Consider the following 22752-nt stretch of genomic DNA (forward strand, 5'->3'; position numbering starts at 1 on the left):
CCTGTAGGCAATTACTCTGTGACTTGTCCCAAGCTCCACCCACATAGGTCGGATTGTATTGTATTGTGTTGTGTTGTGTTGTGTTGTATTGTATTGTATTGTATTGTATTGTATTGTATTGTATTGCATGTGCCTTTTGTTTTTCAGAGAACCAAATGAACAGATGGCCAGAAATCCGAATCCTTCCTCAACACCACTGAGCAATACCCCTCTTTCCCCTGTCAAAAATAGCATTTCTGGACAAACTGGTGTTTCTTCTCTCAAGCCAGGCCCCCTCCCACCCAACCTGGATGATCTCAAGGTAAACAATGTGACTTAATTTTCTTGAGTAAAACATAGACGAGGGAGAAGGTGTGAGAAAGACCCATGGGTGTCACAGAATTTACAGCGCAATGGCCAAACTCAAACCTACAGGTCCTGCCTCGGCCTCCCCAGGCTGATTGAGCCATCTGTTCTTTTCTGCTGCACCTGAGATTTCTCATTAGCATAAATGGATTAAGTTGGAGTAGAGCTTAACACAGAGGGAAGGTGTGCAGCTTATAAAGCTTCCAGAATGTCCGAAAGCAATGGTAAATTTCTTGGTGAATTGTTGGCAACCTCCGGTGAAACAGGGCAAACCAGAAACCATGGGGATTGCTTTTCATGTACCACAGAACAATCCATATAGCTAATGTGCCTATATTTCTTCCTAACATTTTTTAGTTTTAAAGTCAGCTTCCCGTGAGGAAGTGCTGACTGTACTGAGGGAAGTTGAGTGGTTTGCATTCTCTTATCCAATTGTTACATGAGTATCTTGCTCCTCGCTGAATAAGAAACAATGCTAGCAACCCCCTGTCAATATAGTTTTAAACAATTTCCTCCTCTGTCCCCAAATCTGGGAACTTCTGCCCTGATGTAACAGCTTATTAGATGGAATATACACGCCAGCAACTTATTACAGATCACAGGGATCTATATTCACTCAAATGACACTGGGTTTCTACTTGAACCTGGTATGTTTCAAAGCACTCCTCAAGATCGATCGACATGTTCCCCTTCTGCCCAGTGTCCGTATGGAGACAGAGCGGGATGGATACGGTCTCTGCCGTGTATGAACCTTCTCCACACACTCATCAGATGGCCCTTGTTTGTCTGGTTCCCACACTACCTACTGCTCTCCAAAAACCATCTTGTAACCTTTTTTCTTTAAAATCATGTATCCTTAAAGATCCTCATAGGCTTCACTGAGCCAATCCTGGCCATTTCTCCAGTATCAGTCTTCACTATTACCCCCCATTTCTATATCCCACCCTTAATTTGATTTTTGTGGGGTAGGGGATAGCAGTTATTCCAAATTGAAGAATATTCCATGGCTGCCAAGAACCAATGAGATAAGTCTGATATCAAAAGTTCCTCTATTTCTTCTACAGGTCCCGCGAGGCTTGTTTTTGTCTGGCATCTAAACACCTACACAAAGATGCCAAATTTATAAAAAAAAAAAAATACCCTTTGGAGCAATGAGGTCAGTCCTTCCATTCCCCGAGTCATAAATCTACAGAGATAAAAGATGACATTTTATCTTGAAAGCATTATACTAAGTGAAATAAGCCAGCTGAGATGGCTCAGATACCTAATGACTTGTCTTAACTCACACTTGAATAGGCATAGAGCCAGAATAGAAGTTATCAGGACCATCCCAGAAGGACCATAGAAAGTACTTGTTTAACAGCTGAAAAGCACCAGAGAAAACACAGTCTAGAACTTCTGATGCCATTAAGCAAAGGAGAGTTCCCAAAGCTGGCTCCCTCTGTGTGCCCAAAATCAGAATCATTGATTGGTAGCAATCTCATAATTAGGACAGGTCAAGAACATGGTGGTCTTAGTGAAGGTAGCTAGCATTTTTTTAAAAACTAGCCACTCAATGCATATTTCTATCTGGTAAGGTTAATCTTATCAGCTTAGTTTTTAAAAATTAAAAATTAAAAGTCAGAGACTTGAAGAGGTGCAATGACAAGCAAGTTAGTCAATTTATAAATGATGAATGGGGCTCTAGTTTAAGTGGCCGATGGCAAAGGCTTTGCCATTACTGTGAAAGATGAGAAGAGAAAGAAAGGCTGAAGGGAGGAAGCTTGACCGGATGAGGCCTCTCAGTTGGTGTGTGAGAAGACATGGCTCTGAATCCCGGGAATGTTATACCAAGAGCAGAATTGCAGGGTTGAAGAAGGATCAGAGACAGGTTTATTCTGGTTGGGGATACTGAACATCTACCAAGAGCAAACCTAGCCCCTTTCTAGGATACGAAACACATTAACCTCACTCAGGTCAGCTATGCTGCAGGCTGTGGGGTCAGGAACTAGAATCCTTGGCAAAGTGAGCAAAGCCGACACTAGGAAAGTGAATGAGATCGCAGGAGAGAAAAACAAATGCATGGGAAGGAAAGAAGTGGGAGGAGGTGAGACAGAGAATAAAGGTGCACTCGCCTCTGTGGAAGGATGGAATGGGGGATTTACGAAGGTGATCCTCCCTTGAAATGATCAGGAAGGCAATACAGGAGAGATGGTGGTTCTCTAGTAAATGTTTCACAGTGTAAAAGTGAAGAGCACTGAGAGAAATTGGGTTTCTCCTTACGGAGATATCAGAATTGGGGAGATTATAGCCTTGTGGATAAAGTGCTTGCCACAGAAGCACCAGGACCTGAGTTTGATCCCCAGGACCACCAGTGACCCCAGCACCAGGGAGGCAGACACAGAGGGATCTCTGGTGCTCTCTGGCCAACAAGTCTAACCCAATTGTGTGATCTCCAGGACAATGACAGACCCTGCCTCAGAGAGGGGAGAGACAGACAGACAGACAGACAGACAAGAAAAACATCTTTGAGGTTGCCTCCAGCATACAGAGAGAGAGAGAGAGAGAGAGAGAGAGAGAGAGAGAGAGAGAGAGAGAGAGAGAGAATGAGAGATTTCATAGAACAATAATCTTTTTTAATTAGATATTTTCTTCATTTACATTTCAAATGCTATCCCCTTTCCTAGTTTCCTCTCTGATAGGCTCCTATACCCTCCCCCCACCCACTGCTTCCCAACCCACCCACTCCTGCTTCCTGGACCTGGCATTCCCTTATACTGGAGCATAGAATCTTCAGAAAACCAAGGGCCTCTCCTCCCATTGATGGCCTATTAGGCCATCCTCGGCTACATGTGCAGCTAGAGACATGAGCTCTGGGGGTACTGGTTGGTTCATATTGTAGAACAATGACTTTTAAAAATTCTATTTCTAAATGATTGAATGTGAGGGAGAGTAGGGGAAGGAACCAAGAATTTTGAAAACTGGGGAAAGTATTTGATGAAAATTAAGAAGCCGGGCAGTGGTGGCACATGCCTTTAATCCCAGCACTTGGGAGGCAGAGGCAGGCAGATCTCTGAGTTCAAGACCAACCTGGTCTACAGAGTGAGTTCCAGGACAGCCAAGGCTACTCAAAATAAAAAGAAAGAAAAGAAAAGAAGGGAAAAGAAAAGGAAAGGAAAGGAAAGGAAAGGAAAGGAAAGGAAAGGAAAGGAAAGGAAAGGAAAGGGAAAGGGAAAGGGAAAGGGAAAGGGAAAGGGAAAGGGAAAGGGAAAGGGAAAGGGAAAGGGAAAGGGAAAGGGAAAGGGAAAGGGAAAGGGAAAGGGAAAGGGAAAAGGGAAAGGGAAAGGGAAAGGAAAAGGAAAAGGAAAAGGAAAAGGAAAAGGAAAAGGAAAAGGAAAAGGAAAAGGAAAAGGAAAAGGAAAAGGAAAAGGAAAAGGAAAAGGAAAAGGAAAAGGAAAAGGAAAAGAAACTGTCCATTCTATGGTGAGGTATATAGTGCTATTGTTTCTGTGTTTAAGAGTCCCTTTCTTTTGGAAGTAGATACAAAGCTGTGTACCAATTAAATCATATAATTGGCCTCAAAACAATTTAAGAGAAGTAGAAAAGGAAGAAAGATCAGCATCAGTTGACAATTACTGAGGTTGTTTGACGATATAAAGGTTGTTTGTGGTTTTCTATCTCCTTTTGAGTATATTAGAATTCTTCCATAATAATTGATCTTAAAGCTATCAATAATTAGACCACTAGTGAGTGCAGAGGAGAGGTGTGCACAAGCCTTCATCTTAAGCAAGTCCACATGGCCTAGTGATCTGACATTGTAAGGGAATTGAACTCAACAAGTATTCATTTTATTTTAGACTGTGATCTGCATTATTTAATAATGTAGCCTAAATTATTCGGTGCAAAGAACAGATTCTAAAAATAAGTGTAGAACTCATTAATTTTAAGTAACTCAAAATTAAAACAATAATGAGTTGCTATCTTGCACTTTTCAAACCAGGAAATTTGAAAGGAAGAAAAAAAAATTGTCCAGCCAGACTCTGCAGAGAGGCAGCACGCTGGCTGCCAGCAAGAGCGGCTGTGGTGCTTCCTCAGACCTCCTTGTTGTTGGAAAGTGACATTTTTAAGTTGAAACGTGATCCTGTATAGCAATGTAAATGGCATTTTAGTAGACAAGAGCCAGAGAAAATATGACGTTATGTTTCTTCCAGTCTGAAATGCATGTGAACACATTTTGCTTGACAACAACTACTTTTAAATAATTATGCTGCCCATAAATTTCTGACATGCTTTACTAACACACCATGAATATTTTCCAAAACTTTTAATATTCAATAAAAGTTATATTTTTAATAACAGCAAGTCACCCTATCGCCTATCTAACATTCCACTCCTGGACATGGAACTTGCTGCCAAATGTGTTTCTATTCAGGATAGGGTATCAGTGGACTCTGTACATACATCTATTATCCTCTCTGATTATTTCTCTCAAATAGCTATACACTCGTTAAATTTCTGATTTAAAAAAAAAAAACACTAATATTTTTTTAAGCCAGACGTGGTGTTGCTTGCCCTTAGTCCCAGCACACAGGAAGCAGAAGCAGGCAGGTCTAAGTAAGTTGAAGGCCAACATGGTCTAAAAATCAAGTACCAGGACAGCCAGAGCTCCATAGAGAAACGCTGTCTTAAAAACAAAACAAAACAAAAACACCAAGCCCCCCACCATATTAATATTACTTACAGATCTTGAAGGATGTGGCCAAATTTCTCCCTCCTGAACAATCTGCTGTAGAACCACGTGTTAAAGCAGCTCCACTCCAAAGTGAACCTGCCCACGTGTGTCCCAGTGCACATTGAGAGGCAGCCCCCCCAGCTCAGTGACACAGGAGGAGAGAGAGTGCACTTCTCACCAGCTCGCAGACCTTGCTGGGCTGCTGTTTGCAAAGACTTACCTTAAACAGGAGTACAGTTAAGTCCCTCAGTTCACTTATTGCAAGTTTATCTCATTGCTGATTCGCTTGCACACAAACCCTCCAACTCATTTACCTGTTATTGGGTGAATCAAAAAATATCTTTTATTTTAATTGCATTATTCCTTACAATACTAATGACCATGCACATGTAATATGGGACTTTTAAAAACTGTGTTTTGTTTATAAAGAGCTGGGTCAGATGCCTTACCTATTTTTTTCTCAGCTTTTTGTTGTTGATACGTTTTGTTTGTTTTTGTTTGTTTTATTTGTATGAATGTTTCACCCTCGTTCATATCTGTGTACCATGTGCATGCTAGGTGAACACAGAGATCAGAAGAGAGTGTCTGATCCCCTGACACTCGAGTTATGGGTGGTTTTGAACTGCCATGTGGGTGCTGGGAATCAAACCTGGGCGCTCTGCAAAAGCAACTCGTGTTCTAACATGCTGAGTCACTCTTCCAGCACCACCCCCTTTATAATTATAGGCACACTTGATGTGTTCTCATTTTTGGCAACTTATTCTTTATGCTGCCATGGATTTCTTTCCAAGGATTGCTATTAGAATTTGCATTTTGGTTTGCTTTTTTATTTTGGTTTAAATTTTGGTTGTGGATATTTTTATGATTACTTCATTTGCTTTCTATGCTCAAGAGCTCTGTCTCTATAGGAAGTTTTCCCTATGTATTCTTCTGCTTTATGGAATCATTGGAGCTTAGGTGTTTAATATGTTTCCTGCCTTAATCATAGAAGTAATGTGTCTATATGGACTATTTAGGAAATTCAATAAATAATGCACTAGCCAACATTCTAACATATAGTCACTAGATAATTTTATAAGGCAATATAAGTTTAAATGTATGCATGCATTATTTAATTTATTTAAAATAGTATCATCTCAAATGTTGTTCTTTCAGTTAACAATAAACTATATACAATTATTCTTCACAAAAGGTCAACAAACTTTCATAGCTTTAATTTTAGTGGATCTTTGACACCTCATCGTTTGCAGTAATTTTTATTTAACCAGTTCACATGCTTGTGTATATTTCATAGTTTACAACTTGTGGACATCATAAAAATGTGGCAATTAATTAACTACATGTGTGTCAGTATAATAATAATGGCCTTATGTTGCACAACCATTCTTCAGGCACTATTCCAAGTGCTTTTATAAGTCTGTATATGTCCTTGCAAAAATGTATAAGGCAGGGATTAATATCCCACTTCAAAGAGAGAGCATGGAGGATCATGAAGCTAAGAGCAGGAATATGCAATTTCTATCCACCCTGTCATGAAGATTAATGGACCCAACATATATCTACCATACAAAATGGTGAGGTACATCTTTAACCCCCATTACTGAGGAGGTGGGGCCAGAGGACTGAGAGTCAGAGACCAGCCAGATAAAATGAAGACAAAACCCAAACCCCAGAAGCAGAGGAATTGGAGGATAACTCAAGAGTAGACAACTGGTCTACCGTTGGCAAGGCCCTGGGTTTCATCTCCTGAACAGATACACATTTGCATATACATGTGCATAATTTTCCTCATGCCCCCCTTCCTCATATAAAGTCTTGCTCCCAAAGTCTGGTCTGAGACCAGTGACATAAAAGTCTCCCTGGGATTTGTATAAATGGAAGATCCTGGTCTCCATCCCAGACCTACTGCAGCCAAACTCCAGAAAGGTCCACAATCTGTTTTCTATCAAGCCCTTCAGTGAGCAGCTATGCGTTTAGATTTGGGGAGGAACATGAGGTAGAAGAAGCCAGAATGCCTGCTAATTGTTGTAGATTACTGTTAGACTTATATATCTAGACCCAGGAAGACACCATTCTCCTGCAGGCCTGAAGCAGGCTGCGATGGGGCTGGAGAGCTGTGGGTTAGGGGACCTGACCATTAGGTTAAGAAAAGCCTGTCCCTTGACTGTGGTCATGAAAAACCAGGCACAGATGGTCTTCACTACAGTGGCTCTGCGTGTGTTTATTTTCTATGTACAGTGTTGTGAAATGATGTATGTTGCGTACACATCATATTTGTACTGATTTTTGACTCGTGAACTAATGATAGCTGTTGGTTTTTCTGTTGGGCAGCAGGAATGGCCTCTGGGGATGGCTGGTGCCCTGGGCAGGCCTCAAAGCTCAGCTGGCTTGTTCCACAAGTTAGGTGTTTTTCCTGTGTTTTTGAATTCATGATATTTTTACGTTATGATGGACTTATGAGGTGATAAAGTTTTTTCTTTTTAAGAGTTGTTAAAATTGTGTAAAATTGGTTTAAATCAAAGGCAGGAGAGAAATTACATAGAACTATTAAAAGAGAAGTAGATGCATATTGTTAAGTTCCATAAGTGTGTCTCAAAGCTCCCTGAATAACAGATATAAATACAGTGTCACAGCTCAGGACACTAACGGACCCCTCATTCCTGTAGGTGTCAGAGTTAAGACAACAGCTTCGAATCCGGGGCTTGCCAGTGTCAGGCACCAAGACGGCGCTGGTGGACCGGCTTCGTCCCTTCCAGGACTGTGCTGGCAACCCTGTGCCCAACTTTGGGGACATCACAACTGTCACCTTTCCTGTCACGCCCAACACCTTGCCCAGTTATCAGTCCTCCCCGACAGGCTTCTACCACTTTGGCAGCACAAGCTCCAGCCCCCCTATCTCCCCTGCCTCATCTGACTTGTCCGCTGCAGGGTCCCTGCCAGACACCTTCACCGATGCGTCACCTGGCTTCGGCCTGCACGCATCTCCGGTGCCCGCCTGCACGGACGAGAGTCTGCTGAGCAGCCTGAATGGGGGCTCGGGCCCCTCCGAGCCTGACGGGCTAGACTCTGAGAAGGACAAGATGCTGGTGGAGAAGCAGAAAGTGATCAACCAGCTCACCTGGAAGCTGCGGCAAGAGCAGCGGCAGGTGGAAGAGCTGAGAATGCAACTGCAGAAGCAGAAGAGCAGCTGCAGCGACCAGAAGCCACTGCCCTTCTTGGCCACCACCATCAAACAGGAAGATGTCTCCAGCTGCCCCTTCGCAGCCCAGCAGGCGTCTGGGAAGGGACAGGGCCACAGCTCTGACAGTCCCCCTCCGGCTTGTGAGACCGCTCAGCTGCTGCCTCACTGTGTGGAGTCCTCAGGTCAAACCCATGTACTCTCGTCCACGTTTCTCAGCCCCCAGTGCTCCCCTCAGCACTCGCCCCTGGGGGCCCTGAAGAGCCCACAGCACATCAGCCTGCCTCCATCACCCAACAACCATTACTTCCTGGCTTCCTCGTCGGGAGCTCAGAGAGACAACCATGGGGTCTCTTCACCCAGCAGCAGCCAAGGGTGCGCACAGGTAAGCTCCTATAGCCTCACCCAGCAGTGCCTCTTTCAGGAGGCAGAGGATTAATTCCCACCACTAAAGAGCTAGGTAGGGTGTAGAGAACCTAGGCAGCATCTCACTGACTCTACTGACCTTGAGCCTTCACTGCCAGCCTTTGCATCACCAGTTGGCAAACTTACTCTATAAAAGGCTTGGAAGGCAAATGTCTGTCTGGAAATCATAGCTTCTGTGCCAAACGCCTCAACTTTACTCTTGTAACATAAAGCTTGCAACAATGTATAACTTTCCAATATAAACTTTATCAGGCCCCAAGCAATGATCTGCTATTGTTTGGACCACTAATTGATATCAATTCTTGTCACAGCCCAAATCATTCTATCAAGAAAGCCAAAAGGAAGTTAATGGTACTGGCTTGGAATTTCAGCATTCTGGAAGCTGAGGCAGGGGATTGCTATGAGTTTGAGGCTAATTAAGCTGTATCCTAACATCACATTTAGGGGAGTGGAGAGACAGACTGTGTGTGGGAAAGTTCTTGTCATTCTCTTACATTCTTCTCAAATGTTTATTAAGACCTAATGTGTGCCACACTCTAGCCACTCTATACTCCTGGGGGAGAACAGGTGACAAGTGTCGAGGAAATAGATGATCCATTTTGTGGTGAGGGCAGAGAGGGGCTGGTTTGTGTGAGAAGGCTGGAAGTTTACAGTCTCCACTAATGGGCTCAGGAATATTGAAGTGAAACCTTGAAAAAGATAGAGGAAACATTGTTAGTATTTGGGATGGTGGCATGGGGAAGGCATCAGTGAAAGGTCCCAGGGTTAGAACATGTAGGATACAGAAGGATCCAAGTAAAAGGCAGTGAGTGGCTGGGACAGAATAAGGGAAGTGCTTCAGGAGACAGGTGAGGATAACAGGTCAAAGACTACACCCAACATGACCAGCTAAGACTCCCCCTTTGTTCACAAAACCAATGGGTTATTAAGAAAGTATATAGATGACAATTCGAAGAAGAAAACCACATTGTCAAAGACTATAAAATCTAAGACAATCCACATTAAGGACGTGCCAAGTACCAAGTATTAATAGTCACGAACAGGGGTCAGAGAAATGGCTCAGCAGTTAAGGGCACTAACTGCTCTTCCAGAGGTCCTGAGTTCAGTTCCCAGCAACCACATCGTGCCTCACAACCATCTGTAATAGGATGGGGTGCCCTCTACTGGCATGTCTGAAGACAGCTACAGTGTATTTACATACATAAAATTAATAATAATTATTTTTTTTAAAAAAAGAGTCATGAACAGAAACTGTCTTGTCCACGCTCACAGCAATCCTATGGCTCCAGGTTAGTGTTCTTATTTGCCATGGAGAAAAGTGAGATCCAGGAAGACTGAACTTGCTGCTTAGAATCCCAGGATTTGTTGACTTTAAAGTCCATAATAAAATGTTTCTACCCTAGAGAGTGTGAAGCCTGACTAGAGGTAATAAGAACACACTTTCACAAACCTACCTGAACAACAACATTCGCACCAGTGGTGCCCACTCCCATGAAGACATACTGGGAGGAATGGGGACTAAAATAGCTATCAACACCATTCACAAACATCTATTGCATTCACGGTGTCCTAGGCAACAAAGGTAAAAATAGCCCTTGGGACATGGCTTGGGCCATGATTTTCCATTTTGAGAATATCAGTGCTGTTGAGGAAGAATAAGATCATGCAGTAATTTCATGTTTACAAAGGCTCTATAGGACAATAGCAATTTCATGAGGAACAAATAACATGACTGATATATGTCATGACATCGCACAACATAAAATACATGGGTAGGAGAGAGATTGATGGGATAGAGCCAATAGGGTCCTAGAAGGCTTTGTGAACAGCTTGCACTTCACAAGTAGTACAACAAAGGAGAAGGCTGTGTCAAGATTTTAGTAGACTTGTCTTTTGTTCATGAAGCTGAGGAGTCTTAGGAATCTAAATAGAGAACAGGCATTCCATGTGAACAAACATAAGTAGGCAGACTGCAGAAGGCATGGTTACAAGAGGAGAATTTAGGTTCCTAGAACTAGGTAATGTCTATAGTCGTAGAGGGCCTTGAACGCTTACACAGGTGAGATGTGCAGAGTCTATGCTGTGAATACGTGAGAGCTATAAGAAGTTTGTAACCCATAGATGATATATTAGATAGGTCATCTGCTAATAGAATCTGCTTTGTAAATATCAGAAACTTGGGGGCAAAGACAGAGGCCAGAGGTGTCAGCTAAAGCCACATTCAAGTATGCTGCTGGCTCTTTAATTTGTTACATGTTCCTTTCTACAGAACTCAGGGGCACACGAAGGCCATTCTTCTAGCTTCTCTACCCCAGCTTCCAGCCTCCATCAGCCTTTCTCTGGTACCCAAGCAGACAGCAGTCACAGTGCTGGGCTCAACCCTTGTCCCAAAAGCCCAGGTATTCATCCAAAGGTCAGTGCCCGAGAAGTTGACAATAAACCGGTTTCTGTGAGGGTATGGATTGAAACAGGGGCTGGGGAGAGAATAGTGTTGGAGACAGAGGTGAGTACATGATAGATTCATGTAAAGAAATGAGAATCTGGGGTCCAGAGCTGAGTCTCCATAGAGGATATAAAAGTTGGTGTTCATAAGCTGGTGAAAGGATTAGAGTCAGGATGTGGGGAGTTCCCAAAGCAAAGAGTGAAAGGCAAAATGTAGACAAGGTGTAACTGAGCCATGTGCCTGGAGTCAGAAAAGGGGTAAAAGCTCTCACAGACTGGGCACCCAAGGAAGACCACCCTCATGGTAATTGTTGAAAAATGAGCCAGTTTGGAATGAATTGGCCCAAGGAATTAACTAGTCTGAAAATGCCTGAGTTTGCCCCTTCTTCATCCGGAAAGGATGCATCTGCTAGGTGCAGAGGCACACACCTTCAATCTCAGCACCCAGGAGGCAAAGGCAGGTAGGTCTCTGGGAGGCTTTAAGGCCAATCTGGTCTACATAGTGAGTTCTAGAACAGCCAGAGTTACATGGTGAGACCCTATCTCAAATCAAATCAAATCAAATCAAATCAAATCAAAGTTTAAGAAAGAAAGAAAGAAAGAAAGAAAGAAGAGAGAGAGAGAGAGAGAGAGAGAGAGAGAGAGAGAGAGAGAGAGAGAACAGAAATTAAGAGGGTACACCTTAGAGAAGAAAATAAATCTCTGAGTTCCATGCTAAAATTCCATAAACGATAAATTCACAGTGGCATGAACTGGTGTTGACCTATTAGTGTTGCTTGTTATTTTCTCATCTCAGGCTTACATTATTAGACCTTGGCATTTGTCTTAATGTAGCATGTGGTCTCTATAACAAGCATTGTCCCTTAGGGCCTATAGATTGAATGTTGTCCTCTGAATTGTATCCACTTGCAGATGACTGGTTTACAATCTTCTGACAAGGTGGGGCCAACGTTTTCAATTCCATCTCCAACTTTTTCTAAGTCAAGTTCAGCAGTTTCAGAGATCACCCAGCCCCCATCCTATGAAGATGCAGTGAAGCAGGTAACCACGTGGTTCGTTCTATCTGGTTCAATAAATGGACTCAGTGGAAAGAACTCCATAGTACTGAGCATTTGTTATGTTTTGTGGATTCTGATATCGATTGAGCTGGGTGCCTCCCAAATAGAGTTAGCTAAATGGGTCCATATGAGTGTTGTATGCATGTGCAAATAATTCCAAGTTGGGATGGCTCTCATAATGACTTTTCTACTTCATGATATTTATTATAAAATGGGGTACATTCAGTCCAAATTGTATTTTGAACTTGGGCTTTATTGTGAGCTCATTGTGCATGGGACAGTGTTGTGTGTGTTGACCAAGGCACAGTGTGCCACAGTTCCTAATTGATGGACCAATCACAAGAGAAGCAGGTGCTCTGCGGCAGGCTGTGTTGCTGAACTAGGATGGGGAGTGGGTTATGTGTGTATTAGTTTAGGGTGTCTTTATCTGGCTGAAACTCCATGGTAAGCTGAGGGACTCTTGGAACAGCTGAGCAATATAGGGAAAATAGGCAGAGCAGACATTCACAAGGCCTGGCCTTAGTGCCAACTTTGTCACCTGCCACTGTCACTAAGGTTGCATATACACTGAACTTCTCTTCAAGAAAAGAAAGGTATTTACTCTGTGAGGATTATGGGTAATCTAGTATTTACCTCAATGTTTGGTCACGATAGGTGCTCAACTATGAGAGCAGTTCTCAATATTCTATGTTCTCATCTCCTTAGCTTTAAAACTCGATGACCTTGGCAAGATGTTGATGGCTGTTGAGTCTGAGTAGTAGATTCAAGGAGGTTCACTGACTCCAACACTTATATTTGTGCTTAAAAAACTTTAGAATTTTAAAATGTAAGAGAAAGAAAAACATGAGTGTTTTTATATAGTCAGCCCTCTGCATCTGCATCCTACCAGCTATGGCTTGCACATATTAGAGAAATACGTCCTGAAAGTTTCCACAAGCAAGCCTTGAACTGGCTGCATGCCCAAAGTGGTGTGGAACCCATCTAGATGAAAGGACTGTCTGTCTTGTCTTGAATCTACCTCTGATCATTTCACAGATCTTCTGTCTCTCCAGTATGTGTATTAGAGCAGCAGGAGTCAAGTCTCACATACTATGTTAGGCATGTGACTGTTCCATCTGTATTGAGCATACCTCCCTTCTTCTTGTCCCTGATCCCCAAGCCACACATGGCAGTAGCTACTTCCATAGTATTTACATTGTACTAGGTAGCAAACTCCAGAGACAATGTGCAAGGCATGGAGACATATGTAGGTTTTATGTGATTACTAAATCATTTTAGAGAATAGACAAGCACCTGAAGATTTTGGAACCCAAGGGTGAGGGCTCCTGGACATAAGCCCCTAAAGATACTGAAAGATGAGTAGTTCAAGAAGTTTGAGCTTCCATGTGATATCAAATAACCTTAGCTATGTACCCAACTCAGAAAAGAGCATCTGTGTCAGGTACTGCCTCATATCTGGTCTCCTGAAATCAAAACCAAGGCAATAAGGTCTCCTTTGGTATAAAAAGATGCCATTCCATGTAGGCTTTCTCACTTCTGAAAAGCTCAGGAGATGTTGACTATGCTTGACAGTTCAGATGAGTAGAGGTGAGGGCAGACTCACAGATTATGCAAGAGGAACCAAGAATATTGAAGCCCACTTCCTGGGCCACATCCATGGTAGCCAAACAGAGGTAGACACGGGTTGCTTCCAAAGTGAGAAAGGGTTCTATGGTGTGTATCAAGATGCCTGGTCCTGGGATGGAGACTTCCAGCCACCTGACCTGAATCATGAGACGAGAATCACTGTTTTGTTCTTCTCACTCTCGTTTGATGGGTTGGGTTATCTAGCTCAGTGGATTGTCTGTGTGCAATTTAATCAAACACAGATTGGGTCAACACAGACCAAAGTCCTTTAGCCAGTCTAACTAATCTCATAGCAATATTATCCACTTCAGCCAGAAGTAGAAACATCCCAAGTGTCCAACAGGTAAATGAAAATCCAAATGTGGTAGATTCACACACTTGACTACCATTTGCTCCAAGACCAAGAAGAGTCAAATTCATAGAGGCATGAAGGAGAATCGTGACTGCTGGTGTTGGCAGAAGGGTATTGAAGGGTATTGTTTAATGGGTGTAGAGTTTAGTTCCTCATATTAAAAGAGCTCTGTGGATACATAGCGTTGACGATTGTGTTAACAGGTGAACATATACTTTAAAAGAGTAAGTTTACAGGGTTTTATGTTATGCTCAATTTTACTCTGCTGCGTTGAATCCTTAAGCAAGCCTAATTCTGTTTCTAGGGCCTTTAAGCAAGTGTTTTGAATCTTTAAGCAAGCAGGGCTGCTTCTAGTGTCTCCACCCAGAAGTAAGCATTGCCTTCTAACCTCTCTGCTCTCTTTTTGGCTAATTTGCAATAGCAAATGACTCGGAGTCAGCAGATGGACGAACTCCTGGATGTCCTCATTGAAAGTGGAGGTGAGCGACTGCCTTGCCTATTGTCCACACTCATGCATGCTCTAGAACATGGCCTCTTATGACCAAGGTCAGGGGCACACTGGGTCAGGTACACCAGGTGGTCTGCTAGTAGCACCAGTTCCTCTGGGCTTCAGGTGTGCTTTGTTAGCAGAGGGGAGAAGCACAGAGGATGCTTCCTTGCCACCTTTATCCTGAGGATGCTCTGCATGTTTCCTTTCAACCCATTCCTGCCTCCCCGAAAGTGTGCTCTGTCCCTACATCATTTTTCTGCTCTTCTAATTCCACAAAAAGAAAAGGAAACAAACAAGAAGATAGTGAAAGGATTGTGCCCGCTACTCAAACTCAATCAGCCATCTCTCCCTCTGGATACTCCATTCACGCTTAAATGTTCCTCAACTTAGAAATAAAAGCGACCAGTGTGTTCCTAAACCCAGTCATTTATTTATTTAAGAAACATTACGGAATGTGTGCCTCATATGTGAATCCGAGGGAGCATGTGTGAAGGTCAAATGAGAACCCGGGGCTGAACCCTTAATCAACAGCATTTGAAGTTTAACATAGATGGAATGCCAGGCATCATGTTGAGCTCAGTTCTCCACCAGATAACTCCTCATTTCTCTGGAGTGTAGTGTGTTCATCAAGACAGACAGTGACCGAGAGAATGGGTGTTTCTTACCTTAACATAAAGGAGGGTAAAAGGGAAGGGTACAGGTGCAGGTGTGTATTTAAATTTTATCATGGAAGATGACTGTTCATACCTGATGCTCCTCCTCCTTTTCTGCTGAGAATGAGGCAAGGATGCCAAATAGTGAGGACACAGAAGGGTCTGTGGGGGAGTTTAGGAAAGAAGAGCCATGAGTTAGTCATGAATGAGTTGAGTTTTCTAGAGAAATGCAAGTTTGTAAGGTAGAATTAAATTCAATTAGACCAATTAAATGCAATTGGGGTAGGCTAAGATAAAGTAGATGGGAGCTTATCAGGGTGGAGAGTGTTGTTAATCTAGAAGGGAAGGGCAAAAGGTAGAAATAACTGCAACAGCAGATCAGAGAATATGATCCAGAGCAAGAAAGAAGTGATGTGGGAGATACTGAGATGCAATGATCAATCAACAGCCAGTGGGTGAGATGTCTAAGAATACCTTAGAAATAATTGCCCTGAAATACTCCATACATGATCTAGAGAGGAGAAAGGGGAAGGACAGAAAATGGGACATTCTGCTTATGACAGAGCTCTTAGAAGGATGTGCTATGCAAAGACAAGGCTCACAGTATACCACAGAGCAGAGATGCTGGCATCACTGGAGGAGATGGGAAGGACAGGGAACTGAGAAGCCAGCATGAGTAATGTGTGATTTTTTAAGGATGCTATGGTCTTAAAGAAGTAAGAAACACTGACCTGGCAGAGTGGCTGTGAGCTGGGGGACTGTTTCCAGAAGCAGCGGAAGTGTGATCAGCAGGCCTAAAGTAGGGGGACAGGCTGTCCTAAAAAATCACCAAGGAGTGATGAGAAGGGTGTATCAATAGGAAAATAGTTGTGAGATGACACTCATCCTTCATTTACTGCCCAACAGAGAGTATGCCAGAGATACAAGGCCCTCCAATGACAGCTAGTGGAAGGGAATGGAGCCAAGAAGCCAGCTGAGAAGAGTTTGAAAATAACAAAGTAGAGGTCCCAAGGCACGGGGTATTTTGGGAAACCTTAGGAAAGGAAATGGAGAGAAAGAGCAGGTAGGGGCAAGCCCAGGGCTAAGTGCTGAGCAGGGACGTATGATCATCTTCTCTGCTTTCCTTCGAGCAACTCATTTATTCCATCATGTAGGGTCAGTTTCAGGTGACTTCACAATTCACACTGTGCTTTGCCAACAGAAATGCCAGCTGATGCCAGGGAAGATCATTCATGTCTTCAGAAAATTCCAAAGATCCCTGGGCCTTCCTGCAGCCCAACTGCCATCCCCCCGAAGCCCTCGGCTTCCTTTGAGCAGGCATCTTCGGGAGGCCAGATGGCCTTTGATCACTACGCCAACGACAGTGACGAACACCTGGAAGTCTTATTGAATTCTCACAGCCCCATCGGAAAGGTGAGCGATGTTACCCTCCTCAAAATCGGAAGCGAGGAGCCTCCTTTTGACAGCATCATGGATGGCTTCCCAGGGAAGGCTGCGGAAGATCTCTTCAGTGCTCACGAGCTCTTGCCTGGGCCCCTATCCCCGATGCATGCACAGTTGTCACCTCCTTCCGTGGACAGCAGTGGTCTGCAGCTGAGCTTCACGGAATCTCCTTGGGAAACAATGGAATGGCTGGACCTCACTCCACCTAGTTCCACGCCAGGCTTCAGCAACCTCACCTCCAGTGGGCCCAGCATTTTCAACATCGATTTTCTGGATGTTACAGATCTCAATCTGAATTCCCCTATGGATCTCCACTTACAGCAGTGGTAAACACCCGAGGTACAAGAGCTACGAGAGCTCAGCGGGAATTCCAAGGAGGAAAGCACACTACCAGAAATGTGTGTTCCAAAAGATGAAGGGGGGAAAATGGGGAGGAAAAAAAAACAGCAATGGAGGTTTTTGTGACAACTAACCAAAACAAACAGAAGTCAGCTATTAAAATATGTCTAATGTAATATCTACCAGCATTCAGTAACTGTTAATAACTTCAGCGATGCATTCAAAAAATGTGCTTTGTCAGAATAAGAATGCCAAAAGTGTTTTTTCGCTGCCTTATCTCATACCAGTTTTGGGGGGGGTTATTTTTGTTATTTGGTTTTCTTTTTGCTCACAGTTTGTCTCAGGCAATACTGGGACAGAGGCTGACCCCATTAGCTTTTGTTATGAATTTACTAAATGTTCTGTGGAAGGTGAACAGAGCCTCTGCCGGGGGTGCGGGATAGCCATCCTGTGCTTGAGGCAGCCTCCCGTGTGTTCATCGTCTGTCATTCAGAAGATCAGGGCCTGTCTCACCCAATAGAGTCCTTAAGACAGAATAATCAGAAAGGTCAGAGGGACAGACCAATCAATTCCCAGGAAAGCAAAAGCAACTCAATGTCCCTCGACTCCCAAATGGTCCCACTGGACTGGTGATCACTGGCGACAACTAACTAGTTTTGTCCAGAGAATCCACCCAGAACACGGTGCTTTTTAGCCAGTAGTCCAGTTTTTCTCTGCCACCTCTATGTGCATCAGCAAAGCATAGCAGGTGAGAACTTGAACCACAGAAACTTCATGCCATGGATGGAGACTCCTGAGGCTCTCAAATACTACTACCTCTAGTTCCAGAGACTAGAGCTAGATGATCAGAAAGGCAACTGGAGGCCCAGGGAGCCGTACTGGGACAAGTTAGAATTAGAGAACAATGTCATTTAACATTCCGGGAAAGAAAGAACCATGAATTGCTATTACAGGAGTAACACACAGGGCCAACTTCTTTTTCTTCTTTTTTTATTTTTCTTTTCTTATTGTAGGTAGAGGGAATTCACCTCAGTTCATCTTTCTCTCAGTACTTTTCTTTCAAGATATCAATCCTTTATGACTCTTTTGTTTTTAATTCTCTCTCTCTCTCTCTCAAAGGAGAGGTTTCAGTTCTAACAAGCTACCATACTCCCATAAAAGCCATTTTTTTAAGAACATTAAAAGTCCAAATTCTCTTGCCAAACTCTTTCTTCACATGTGCATTGGCTGAAAACAGAATTTACAAGAATTTCTTTAGGAAGAAACTGGGGATGTGGCCCATTGGTCACAAAGTTTTTTTGTTTTTGTTTTTGTTTTAATTCTTGTTTGATTTATGGTCAATCTTTGGTTTGTGTTGCTCTGGAGAAATTGGAAATCATTACAGAGTGAAGATAAATCAGGGCGCCATGTATAGTAGAGAATGTTTCAGTAGTTTTCCGAACGAGAACACAATTGCGCACTGTAAACAACAGGAGCATGAAGGACCACAGTCTTGAGGAGTTCTTGTTGCCCTGTGTTTGGTGAAGGCGTTGGGGACTGAGGAAGACAACACAGATTGGCCAAGTCTCTCAGAGGCTTGCTGTGGCGCCAATTCAAGTATTACAATGTTGCATGCTGTAGAAAGTAGCTGTTGCTGTTGTTTTGTTTTGTTTTGTTTTAATTTAAGTCACCAAGGCACTGTTTTATTCTTTTGTAAAAAAAAAAAAAAAAGTTCACTGTGCACTTATAGAGAAAATAATCAACAATGTTGTGAATTTTTGAGAAGACTTTTTTTTTTTTTTTGATAAACCAAAGATTTAGAAATCATTCCATTGTCAACTTGTAAAAAAAAAAAAGTTTGAACACTGAGTGTTTTTGGTGACTGCTCCTCTGGAAGCCACCAGATCTTAGGAAGGAAACACAGATGTGTACACACATGTAGTTCTATACATGTGCGTATGGAGTATGTATATACACACATACACATATGTGTACAACTATGTGTGTGCGCACATATCTGAAAGGTGGCATTCAGAGGGCCTCTGACCCTCAGTCCGCTGTGAATGATGCGTAGCCTTTTCTCACTATGAGTTGCTGATTGATCAACCAGACTCCATGTTGCCTCTCTGTATAGGACTTAGGACTCCAACTCAATGCTCACAGCCACGTGCTGCAGGGGAACAAGCTCCTCCTGACAATGAGTATGGATTTGAGAGGACAAAGCCTGGCAATGAGTTCGCATGTGATGGGACAGAGTGGCTTTACCATCCCGTGGCTGCCAAGGCTAGGGCCTTCTCTTACAGAAGAGTCTAAAGGGAGTATGAACTTTGTTCTGACATTCCTTGATCTGCATTGTGCTTTAAAGGCTCTGTGTGATACACTTTCCCTCGTGTTTGTATGCAATCAGAACCACAGATCCAGAGATAAAGCTTAGCATGAAGATGAAGCTGGGGGAGGAACCTTATTGCCACATTCCAAACACTGGTTTGACCTCCGATGCTGATGTTGCATTTAAGTCTGGATGAAGCTTCCTGCTCTGTACATTTTTTTTTTTTTTTTTTAGGCTTTGGCTGAACCATGTATGTTATCCCCTTCTTGCTTCTTTGGAAAACAAATCCACACAGTGTCCTGCCTCTGAGACCCTCATCTGAGTGCTGATAATTTTCCCTTTGGGTATCCCTGTCTGGGAGATTGGTTAGACAGCTCTGTTTTTTAGTTAGACTGTGGGGAACTTTTTAAAATAGTATTCAAACTGACACACACACACTTCACACTAGACGAAAGGGAAGATGGCTCTGGTTTGCTAGTGCAAGCCAGTACAGCTAGAATGGGTCCCTGGATACTTGGCCTCAGCTTGCTCCTGCAATCTCCCCAGGCCATGTGCATATACCCTGTCTTCACAGCACAGGTAGCAGATTGGAGATAGCTGTGAGAAGATTGATGAAGACCGATCAAATACGTGCCTTCAGCTGTCTCCTATTGTGGTTGTTAAGTTCTTTTTATTAATCAGTCAAGTCCTCTTGTGGTGACAATGTGACAAGCTAAGAGGTGTGCAGAGATGGTCACCCTTGGGTTTAGCAATGTTTCTAGAGCCTCAAGTTACCACATAGTTAGGAGGTCTGTAATATCCCCATGGTAAGCTCAGTTTTGGCAGCCATTCCTACTGTAGCTTCAGGACAACAGGTCCTTCTAGATCTAAAGGAGCTAAAATTCTCCCCATGCAAGTTCTTCTAGTAAACTAGGGTTCAGTAATTATGCCTGTGTCCTAACAGTGTTATCAAGACAATGGGATTGAGGGGGAAAAGTGAAGAAGAAAGGAGGAGAAGGAGGGAGGGAAGAGGAGGGAGTAAGCAGATGGGAGAGGAGGAGAAGGAGGGGACAGAGGAAGGAAAGAAGCAAGGAAGGAAGAGAGAGGGAATGAAGGAGAGAGAGAAGGAGAAAGGAAGGAGGCAGGGAAGCAAAGGAAGGAGAAAAGAAAATCATGACCCAACTTCTTGACCCATGAAACTCTTGGTTCAGCTATGACGCCATAGTGCAAAACATAAAAGACAAGAGTGGAAGACAGCAGCCATTCTGAGCAATGGAGTGATTCCCTCTTCAATCAGGAGCCTCAACACATCCTCTAGCGAAAGAGTCCTATAGACCTGCAGCCTGTGCCTTTCACAAATATTAGCTGGGGACAAGAACAACTAAAATCTACCCCAAGCTTTTAAAACAATTCTTCTCCAAAGCTATCTATTTTATGTTCAATCAGCTTTCCTAGAGCTAATAAAGCCGAAAACTCCCACGTGACCTGTACTACCCAGGGCTTGGCCCCTTGGTGAGTGCCACAGAGCACCTGACCATCTGAGGGATTGCAGCTCCTCTAAGCAAGAATGCTGAGACCCTCTGAGACTCTCTTGGCTCTTTGCCCTCAAATTGTCTTAGCAGTGATAAAGGGCTCTTGATTTTTCCAGAAACTGGAGTTTTTGGTTTTGCTTTTTTTTTTTTTTTCCATGTAAAGCTACTAGCATACAAACTTGTCTCTTCTCCCAGGGTCACAGGACAGTAGTGTAGGTTCAGAGGCAGATGCTTCTGAGACTTCTAGACAGAAGACGTCAACAGACATGGAAGAGACAGTCCCATTGTGCTGAGGACATGGTCAGGTGTGTCCAGAGGCTCTCACTAGGAGAGGAGAATCTGTAAGGAAATGGGTTCAAGACAGGAAGGAATTTGAGAAGACCTTTGTTGCTGCCTGGCAGGGATATTGTTCTAGGATCCCCTGGATTCGATGAGCATGAACGAGCTCCCTTCTGATCATAAGGAATCGATGGTTCCCCCACAAGTAACCCCCTGCAGGGCTCTGGGTCCCATGATGGGCATCAGGAGGCCACGCTTCCCCTGAATGGTTTAGATGGCCTCACGTGCAAAGGTGCACAGCAAGGGGATCCAGAAACACTCTTTTAAAAGTTTTCCAAAGGAGCAAACCCCACACTGCTCCAAGGGCTCTCTGTTCCAAAGACCTTGTCAAAAGGGCCAAGGGCAAAGGGCTTCTGAAAGAGCAACTCTCACTGGAACACGAAGCAGTGTTCTGGGAAGAACAGGGAAACAAGCATGGTTCTCTCAGCCTCTGCGTGGTGGTGTTTTCATATTGGTCTCCTTTGCTCAGTATAATCTGAGAGAAATGTGGCTCACTGGGAGAGCAAAGGAGCAATGGCTGAAATACCAAAGTTGGCATGTGTCTTTTTTTAAAAAAAAAATGCATATATTTTTAAATAAAATGTTTATTTTAACGAGATGTAAACATTTTTTTCCTTGACCAGATAATATGCCTGGGTGTGATGTTCTTTATACATGTCACTTCCTGTTCTCCTTTCAGCAGCTGGAGAAGGGGTTACCACTGTGATCCCCATCTTGCAGATGAAGAAACTGAGGCTGAGAGAGGCTGAGTAAATTGTCAAGGGTGACGTAACTTATAAACTAGCAGAGCCCAGTATCAGACTTTGACTTACCCACCTCCAAAGCCGCTGCCTGTGCACACAATGAACACTTTGTGATATAGACACACAAACTTCATTAACATCCCTATTGAAATACACACAGGCACATACAGGTGTGCTTCCCTTTCCAGCTTCTGTATTCATCAGTCTGGCAACAGTTCCAACTGAAGAATGCGTGGAGTAAATTGGGGATTAAGGTGGCCTGTCAGACGTACACAGCATCCCTAAGGCATAGATTTTCATGTCTGCTTTTCTCACTCAAGGATATTTCCATCTGTCTTTTTTTTTTTTTTCCCCATTGGAGAATGTGTGATCCCACGGAGGAGCTATGGTGCTAATGGATGATCTTTGGACCAGACAGAGGTCCCCAAACCTGGTTCAGATGAGAACTGCTTTTTCTCTGTGGGGTGGCTCTGCCTTCTCTCACATTGTTCTTCCCGTACATTGGGGGCTGTTGTTCAACTCATGCATAATTACAAAGTCATGGATAACATCAGTAAAATGTCACCATTCCAACACAAGTGAATTCACTCCTAAGGGTCTCAGCAGAAACCCCACTGTTGGCTGTCAGTGAATGAGCTTCTCAGAGCTCTGGAGAAGCATGCACAAGTTCATTCTCACGTCCTAGGTCCCCCAAGCTAAAAAGTGGGGTCACCTGAATCTCATGGATTAAGAGAGGAGGGTGGAATTCTTACAGACTTTGTATTGATTCTTTGTGAATTTCCCATTCA

At 43.4% G+C, this 22752-nt stretch overlaps 1 protein-coding gene across 3 annotated transcripts in view; it reads left to right on the top strand.

Moving 5' to 3' along the window:
- The window catches only part of Myocd (myocardin), a 98242-nt gene extending 76429 nt beyond the window's left edge, over nucleotides 1–21813 (top strand). For all 3 annotated transcript variants that reach the window (XM_021176394.3, XM_029483384.2, XM_085829919.1), the window contains 6 exons: nucleotides 148–301; nucleotides 7723–8619; nucleotides 10930–11073; nucleotides 12015–12143; nucleotides 14560–14617; nucleotides 16483–21813. In XM_021176394.3, coding sequence (XP_021032053.1) covers nucleotides 148–301; nucleotides 7723–8619; nucleotides 10930–11073; nucleotides 12015–12143; nucleotides 14560–14617; nucleotides 16483–17054 — 1954 coding nt within the window. In that variant the 3' untranslated portion in view covers nucleotides 17055–21813. The remainder of the gene's footprint in view (nucleotides 1–147; nucleotides 302–7722; nucleotides 8620–10929; nucleotides 11074–12014; nucleotides 12144–14559; nucleotides 14618–16482) is intronic.
- The last annotated feature ends 939 nt before the right edge of the window (nucleotides 21814–22752 follow it).

Source organism: Mus caroli, unplaced genomic scaffold (assembly GCF_978045245.1).
Source record: "Mus caroli unplaced genomic scaffold, Mus_caroli_1 scaffold_13, whole genome shotgun sequence".
NCBI lineage: Eukaryota > Metazoa > Chordata > Mammalia > Rodentia > Muridae > Mus > Mus caroli.